This window comes from Abramis brama (assembly GCF_963993115.1).
Source record: "Abramis brama genome assembly, chromosome: 3".
Taxonomy (NCBI): Eukaryota; Metazoa; Chordata; class Actinopteri; order Cypriniformes; family Leuciscidae; genus Abramis; species Abramis brama.
In genome coordinates, this window is record NC_139965.1 from 21,825,498 (window position 1) to 21,834,225 (window position 8,728).

At 37.0% G+C, this 8,728-nt stretch overlaps 1 protein-coding gene across 4 annotated transcripts in view; it reads left to right on the forward strand.

Annotated features, from left to right (window-relative positions):
• exoc6b (exocyst complex component 6B) overlaps positions 1-2,875 on the forward strand; it is a 98,315-nt gene extending 95,440 nt beyond the window's left edge. For all 4 annotated transcript variants that reach the window (XM_084109060.1, XM_084109062.1, XM_084109061.1 and 1 more), the window contains one exon: positions 998-2,875. In XM_084109060.1, coding sequence (XP_083965186.1) covers positions 998-1,124 — 127 coding nt within the window. In that variant the 3' untranslated portion in view covers positions 1,125-2,875. The remainder of the gene's footprint in view (positions 1-997) is intronic.
• Positions 2,876-8,728: the final 5,853 nt, after the last annotated feature.

Consider the following 8,728-nt stretch of genomic DNA (forward strand, 5'->3'; position numbering starts at 1 on the left):
GCAGCAAATCATCATATTAGAATGATTTCTGGAGGGCCATGTGACACTGAAGACTGAAGTAATGGCTGCTGAAAATTCAGCTTTGCAATCACAGGAATAAATTACATTTTAAAATGCATTAAAATAGAGAACAGCTATTTTAAATTGACAATATTACAGTTGACTTTGATCAAATAAATGCAGCCTTGGTTAGCATGAGACTTTTAAAAGCATAACAAAATATTTTGAACAGTAGTGTGAATGATGTCTGTTTACATTTTTGTTTTCATTGATGATTTGCTGTTTTGTTTTTCAGTATCAAACGAGCAAGGAAAATCCTGTTTTTCATGATATGCCTTCTTGAAAAGCGGAGGACTACAGACTATGCAGAATAAAATAATGTTTTTTTCAATGCCTTAATGATGATGGGTCACTTCAGTATTTTGTCAAACTCTGGTGCCTAGCTCTGCCACGGTTTGGCTGGTTGCGAATGAGAGGAATGTGCATGCATTGGCTCAGTGATCTCCAAGCTACTGAGAATGAGCGTTTGGCACAAGCGGCAGGAAAGTGAGCAGGATCATTAGAACCTCCATGCAAGTCTGCTCCAAGGTTCCTGCATGGAAGCACCATTTGGAATGTCTTTCTTGACCACACAATGGTAGTCTCAGTTAAAGTCTGTGCCCTTCCTTGAGCTCTTTAGTGGCACAGCACCCTGTGACCAAGATTACATTTGAGTTTAAGTGGCCACCCTGTCTCATCATATTCCTTGGCTAGTTTTCATATGAGTGATGAATTTGGAAAGGTTATGTTTTAGTGAAGCCATCCTACTCTTTCATTTTCTGTATTCTACTTTTACATACTCTGTACTCTCTTTGTTCTCATTTTATGAGCATTTCACACTGAGGATACAGTACATGAAAGTCTAAACTATCAAAGTGAAAAAACCCAATCTTTTGCATCCTCCTTTTTTCTGTTTTTGTAATCTAATGATCTGATATGCTTCATTCATTGTGTGCAGGATGAAGGACACCAGCCGCAAGAACAACATGTTCGCTCAGTTCCGTAAAAACGAACGGGACAAGCAGAAGCTTATAGACACTGTTGTCAAACAGCTGAAAAATCTCATCGCCACCAACCAAGCCTGAGAAAGCCAACGCATCAGCAGACGTTCCACGTCCTGATGATTTCCCACCGTCAGAGCGTGTAGACTACGCTTGCACATCTACATTAGTTGGGTATATTGTTCTTTTAACACAAAGACACTTGGACTGACACATACACATATTAATGCTCCTCTCTGAAAGGTGCACCTGCTAAACCATCCCGTGCCTGATATGGTATCCATGTCTTCCTGTGTACTAACTGAACACATAAAGGACACCAAATCACATTTTGTTCTTTAAAACTGGTTTTTGTTGTGTTTTATTCTCTTGTATTGTTCTTTTGTCACACTAACTTCCCGTCTCACAATTTGAATTGCCTTTACAACAGTTCTAAAGTATTATTTATCTTATTTTTGAATTTGACAACTACAGTTGCTGTTGCACTGTATTGTGGATATTACTTAAATTGCTGCAAAGTTAAAGGAAATGGGAACACTAACTATGCTTGAATATTGCTGTCATAATTTGTCAAGGGATAGTCCACCCATAAATGAAATGTCTGTCATTATTATGTTACAAACCTGTATGACTTACTTTCTTCTGTGGAACACAAAAGAAGATATTTTGAGAAATGTCTCAGTATCTTTTTCCCCCCATGGGAATGAAAATCTTCAAAATATTTTCTGTGTTCGGTTTGGAACAGAATGATTGATGACAGAATTTTCATTTTGGGTGAACTATCCCTTTAATATCTGTGAGAAGATAAATTAATATTCTCACAGATGGGTCAAGGGTTCATAAGAGTGCAGATCATAATGAGGGAATTTTTTTGTTGGCGTTCTCAATACAGGGAATCCAGTTACTGCCCTTGTTAAATATTTAATGCATAGTAATTGTATACTAGACATACTCCAGCTTTAGTCTGTTACAGCCAAGACGTAGATTATATTTTAATACCTTAAAGAATGACAGTTGTGTGGCAGCTTTGGAAACAATTAGTTTACTATTGCCACAAAAATGACCAGATTAAGGTTAAGTTGTTTTTGATTGGACTTCCATTGTGCAGAATAAAGGCTTAAGTTTCTTGTATTCATTGATTGCAAATAAAGCATTCAATGCGAGAACTGACTGAAGATGTTGTAAGGCCTGGAACCTACTATAATGTCTTAGAGATAAAGACATTGTACAAGAGCAGGCTAATGTCAGCACATTTAAACGGTCCAGAGTTTGTACACTGCTGTACATTAAAACTAATATTAAATGGCTCTTTGTATTTAAATGGTGACGTCTTGCCATAACTTTTATATTTTCCCTGATAGGAATGAGGGTGCAATATTATATTCTCTCTTCAAATTGAACTGAGGGATTGTTTTGTTTGTTTTTGTTTAACGGGAGTTTTCTTTTTCTTTCATTTTTATTTTTACTGGCACAAAAGATGTATGTTTGAAGCCTGTCCCTTACAGTAGGTGCAAAATTATTAAACTAATAAAGGGAATTCTTCAGTTTTAGGGACAGAACAAGCACCATAAGCAGTTTTCTGGATGACTTTTTTTTTCCATGCCAATATTTGATTCATGTGTTTTCCGCACAGCACCTGGATGTGCATTGGTGTATGAGAGTGAGCGTGCATGAGAACATTCAGCCTTTGCAGACAGCTCTGATTGTAGAGAACATATAGCGAGAGAGAGATGCACTGTACAGATTGTAATATTAAACCACTAATGAATACTACAATACTAATAAATTCTGCAAATGCCAACAAATATGTAATAAATCGAGACTGTGTACTTTTATTTTGCATCTGCACATCAGTTGGCACAAAATAGCGGAATTGCAGAATGGAAACATGTGACATGGTCGCAACATGGAACCCGTGTGTTCCACATGAGCGCCTTTTAGTAGACCATTATAGTGTTTAATAATATCTTGAATCAGCTTTTAAGTTGTCTTTTTAGTTTTAGTAATTTTATGTGGTTTTATAATTGTATTTGTTTTTTTTTATATCTCTACTTAGCTTTATATCTATTTCAGTTTTAGTAATTTTAGCATTTCAACTTATTTGTATTTTTTTGTATTTTATATGATTTTCATTTAGTTGCCAAGATAACATTTCTAATTTTTAAGCTTTTCATCAAATATTTATATTGAAAATTTAATTTATTTCAATTAATGAAGATTATTTGTAATAGTTTTAGTTAACCGTAATAACACTGGTCCAGATGTGCACTAACATCATGTCCATGGCTCTGATAAATGTTTATAAACAGTGACAGAATCTGATAATGGGCTTTTGTCGTGACGTACATGAATATATACATTTCGTAAATACTTTTGACTCACTAAAGTATTTATACTTTTATCTTACCAGTCTGTCTGTGTTTAGATGATGTCACTCTGAGTCTAATTGTTTTGTAGTATGCTTGATGAAATATGAAAGTGGTCAGTGACTTAGATTAGACCTTATATGACCTAGAACCATTTGAAGTACACGGCACACACACACAACTCATCTCCCTCATTTCCTTCCTTTTCATTATGGCACAAAACCTGCCTTATACAATATTGTGCAATCACTGTCCCATCATGCAGTGAGAGATGCCCCCTGCTACCACCATTTATCTCTGTGTGTGGAAAACGTTACTGAACTGTGACCACACCACAAACACATTTTCCTTTTCCGCTTCTTCATCCTCTCAGATGAGACACCGTGGCCCTCTGGGTCTGTTGATTCCCCACAATATTTGAGCGATTTGGGCAAAACAAATCTTTTGGGGCTCACTTGAGCGCGACAGGCTTTTTGTTGGGGTTCAGGAACCGAGCCGTGCCAGCTTATAACCGGATGATGAATCCTGCCTCCTACTGCCGGTCTCAGCGCCCGTCTCCCTCCCTCACGGCCCGGGACCGATGGAGAAGTTCGGAAGTTCTGGCAGCTATGACCCTGTTGAGCCAAATGTAAAACTGAAGATGAATTGTTTATTCTTACGACCCAAGATAAAGGACTTGCTTGAATGACTTATCCTTTTGTCATATAACCCATGGTAAGGGAATCTGGTAATCCAGTCCTCTTGGAAAGTTTTCTTTTAACACTTCAATAGGCTGTCATTTTTTTGCTAGATGTCCACGGGCAATGGCGACTTCACTTCCACTGTCAGTTCAAGATGTCTTGAAGTCACATTCACTGATGTAACCCTTCTTCAACCATTTGCAGGCAAAGGACCACTCAGTGGATAGAGAAACGAAGCAGGGACCTCAGGGAAACAGGGAAATGTTTGGGGTCAGTAAGATTTTTTTTTTTTTTTCAACAAGGACATTAAATTGATTAGAGTAGAGATGTTTATATAGTTACAACAAGATTTCAATCAAATAATCCTTGGAAAACGATCAAAATTTGCACTGTTGCACAAGTTGCACTGTTTTTAACATTGATAATAAAAAGTGTTTCTTGAGCACCAAATCAGCATATTAGAATGATTTCTGAAGGATAAAGGACACTAAAGACTGAAGTAATGACTGCTGGAAATTCAGCTTTGCCATCACAGGAATGAATTAAAGCTGATTTTTATGATGATGATATTTTACAATTTTATGATTTTACTGTATTTTTGATAAAAGTAGCTTTGGTGAGCATAAGATACCTTCAAAGTCAGTTATGGTTATTGATGATTGATGCATCATATGTGTGTTCATTTCCTAATTTTACTTGATACAGTTAAAATGAAGATTCAATGAAACATCTAGCTTGATAAGTTTAGCATTGATTAAAGTTAACTTAGTATTTTGCTTTTGTTTAAAAAAAGAACCTGCCATACTGTGTGTTGTGGACCCATGGTAAAGACCCCTGATTTATATGAATTCATTAGTTCAAAAGTTGGAAAAAATACAGAATTCACTGACAAAGATCTACTGAAGTTTGTATATATTGATATCTTATCCTTTCTTGACCGCGTGTATCCTAACAGCAGTGTGTGGCTGAACGACTTGTGTAGTTTTGAGCTTTTTGCACGTGTTAAAGAGAAGGGAAGAGATGATGCAATCAAGATCAGGCTTCACATTTGCATGAACAAAAAGATTGTCCTGTGTCCCCAAATGGGCCATTACAAAGAAAAAGAAGAGAGATGATCTGTCAGAAACAGATCAGATCATCAAGATTACAGATCATCTTACCCTGACTTACCCCGACCCTATACTTTCTTGCAGTGTGTAAAAGAGCTGTTTGTGAATGTAAAAGCTCTGCAAAGTTTTAAAGATCAATGTGTGTGACAAAATTATTGTCTCCTAAAAGAAAGATTTGATTCTGAACTGTTGAAATTAGTAAATTACAGTCTCACTTCCTGTTACATACTTTGTAACAGATTTGCATAATGCCCACCTATGGTCATCATTTGATGCCCGTGAACGACGTCTAATTTGACCCACCCTCAAACTGTAGCTGGGGCTTGGAAGAGTTCGGTTTGTGTTCAGCGCTGCGAATCAGCTTTTCATACACTTCAAAAGGATTTGGACTTGTGCTGGAACTGATACGGAAAAACTGACGCCATAATTCGTATCACTGTGTATGAGCGTTTCGTTTCCGACAAACACTGTAAGCGCTCGACCAATCACAACAGACTGGGCCATCTGACCAATCAGAGCAGAGTTGCTTGCGGAAAGGTGTTTAGAGAGACTGAATCTTCAAACAAACCGTTTTCAGACTCTGAGAAATGAGATGTGCAATGTATATTATGAGAAAATGATAGTGTTTTTTTGACCTTGGATGCATGTAAACCGATTGTGGGAGACCTCCAAAACAAAATGAGGAACCTTTAAAATAGCATAATATGGGCACTTTAAGTAAATCTGTATGACATGATTATAACTTTATTTTACACATGTGAAAAAGTTTGTCACCAGCTTTAGTGAATTACTTGTAGATCTCCTCTATTTGCAAACGTAGGCGAATGTCACACTTGTATATGCTTGTGTCTGTTAAATGTACAAACATTTCACGAGGCAGACCTTGAGTTTACAAACACCACTGTGGGAACTTAGAAAATCTTCAAAATCTTCAAACCTTGACAACAATCCAAGATGGGATGAAATGCAGTTTGATAATGAATGTCACTTTAGAAATATTTCTGCTTTACCAACTCCATTAGCAAAGATATCAAATGTATCTAGACAAAAGTGTCCATGTTTCGTGTGCCAGAGCAGCGGAGGTCAGGTGAGGTCAGTATCTCACTCCTGTCTCAATATCCAGAGAGAGACAACATCGCGTGCAGTGGAGCTTATAATAAACATTTGCTGAGAACAGAAAGGAAGAAAAAAAAAGACACGGATAAAAGCAGTTTGCCGGCGATGGGGAAAGCTGATAGCATGTCACCCATGGATCTTTGTCTCTTACGGAAGAGAGTTAAAAATAACCTGCATGTTTATATGCCTCTATATAAGTTATTGTTCAAATCTGTGATTGTTTTTGCAAATGGGTCAGATGAAAAAGCCGAAGAGGAAAGAACTGTGGCGGGGTGTTTGCATAGTGTCTGCCACGGCTTCATATCAGACTGATTATGGAAATATGGTGATCTTTGAACTAATCTCAGTCTGTCTCTCTCTCTTTATGCCACAGTTTATATTCCTACCAAGACAGTGACCAACAATTACTTGACTAACTAATCAAAGCTGCATTTTTGTTTTTTTGCATTGGGATGGCTGAACCCCAGTGCAAAAATAAGACTGATTATAAGGCCTAATAATCATCAGTGTTTCATATAAACACCTAAACTGTATTCTGTAATCAGGGAAACTTGAGCGATTTATGTAAATCAAAACCTTCTGTTGCTCATTACTCCGGGTTTTGGTTTAATGGTTAGTTTGATTCATTTTTACTTTTGCATTGTTGGTTTACTGATTTGCATGTAATGTGTATACACTACCTTTCAAAAGTTTTGGTCAGTAAGATTTTCTTTAAAGAAGTTAATAAGTTTATTAATTAAGACTGCATTAAGTTGATTCAATGTGAAAGTAAAGACTTTTACAGTGTTGCAAAACAGTTATATTTTTTATTGCTTTCTATTCATCCAAGAATCCTGAAAAATGAATCATGGTTTACAGAAAAATTTGAACCAGCACGACTATTTTCAATGTTGATAATGAGAAACCAAATTAAAACCATATTAAAATGATTTCTGAAGGATCATGTGACAATGAAGACTAAAGTATTGATGCTGAACATTCAGCTTAGCCATCACAAGAATAAATTCAAATATTTTAAATTGAAAAGTTATTTTAAATTTCGACAATATTTCACAATATTTACTGTATTTTTGATCAAATAAATCTTGGTGACTTCTTTCAACAACATAAAAAAAAAAAAATCTGACCCCAAACTTTTGAACAGTATATAAACCTTATATTTCATAGTTTTCAGTGCTTTATTATTCTTGCAAATATTATGTCTTTAAATATTTTTAGAAGCAGAAATGACCCTAGACTGACACTATTTCAATTGCTTCGGTTAAAATCTCAACTTTCCTGATTTCCTGTACATCAACATGGAGATTCACAGGAGACAGACTGAATGCAAAGAGGGAGAACTGACAGACAAAAGGTTGTGAGTGAAAGTGAAGTGAGAGTGTGGGAGAAGATGGAGTGATTAGGGAAGAGAGGAGAGACAGCGAGCGCACGTTCTCCTCTCCTCCAATGAAGATGGATGGCGGCCCACCCTCCCTCTCTTCTGTGCTGCTGGGAGGTTATTGATGGGCTTCAGGAGTCAAAGGTTACAGAAACAAAACTCTGGCTTCCTCTGTGTGCGCGGTGTGTGTCCTCCCCTTCAGTCAAGGTGTTTGGGAGGGATTCTGGGAGGGGCTAGGTTTTTAATTTGAACACTGACAGCGACACACACCCCGGTTCTTACACAGGCCTGAAGGGGCCCATCCATCATTGCTGTGGAGCGCTAAGGGTGTGCGTGAGTTTGTGTGTGTGTGTGGGATTGGCGATTTATTGTTACATGGACATGCTAATAGCACTGGCCTCCACAAAGCCAGTGGGCAGTGGGAGGTTATCATTCAACCATCCATCTCCATCCACATAGCCGCTCAATCACTCCATATTTCCCTCTTAGTTAACACTATTTGTTGTAAATCTCCATCAGTCATCATCAACAATATGGTCGTAAATAATACCTTGTCTACTTTAAATTGCTTTAGCATCAACTTACTGACTAAACCATATTTTTTAAGAATCAAAAGATGACGCTTGCTTAGGCTCTCACACATGGTCTGTGTTGTAGAATCTTTACATATCATTTTAGCATTGTAATGCCTTTGCATTTTGTTATGCTCATTTCCTTCAAAAACATATTTTGTCCTGTTTAAAGGGTTAGTTCACCCAACAAAAGAAAGTTCTGTCATCATTTATTCACCCTCATGCCGCTTCAAACCCGTTAGACTTTCGTTCATCTTCGGAACACAAATGAAGATCTTTTTAATGAAATCTGAGTAATTTCTGTCTGTTGACAGTCTATGCAACTACCACTTTGATACTTCAAAAAGTTCATGAAGAGATTGTAAAATGAATCCATATGAATTGAGTGACATTTAAGACATGAATCAGGGGGTAAATGAGGAACCTGTTTAGTTGTGACTGTAATAAAAATTTACTGGAAAACCTAA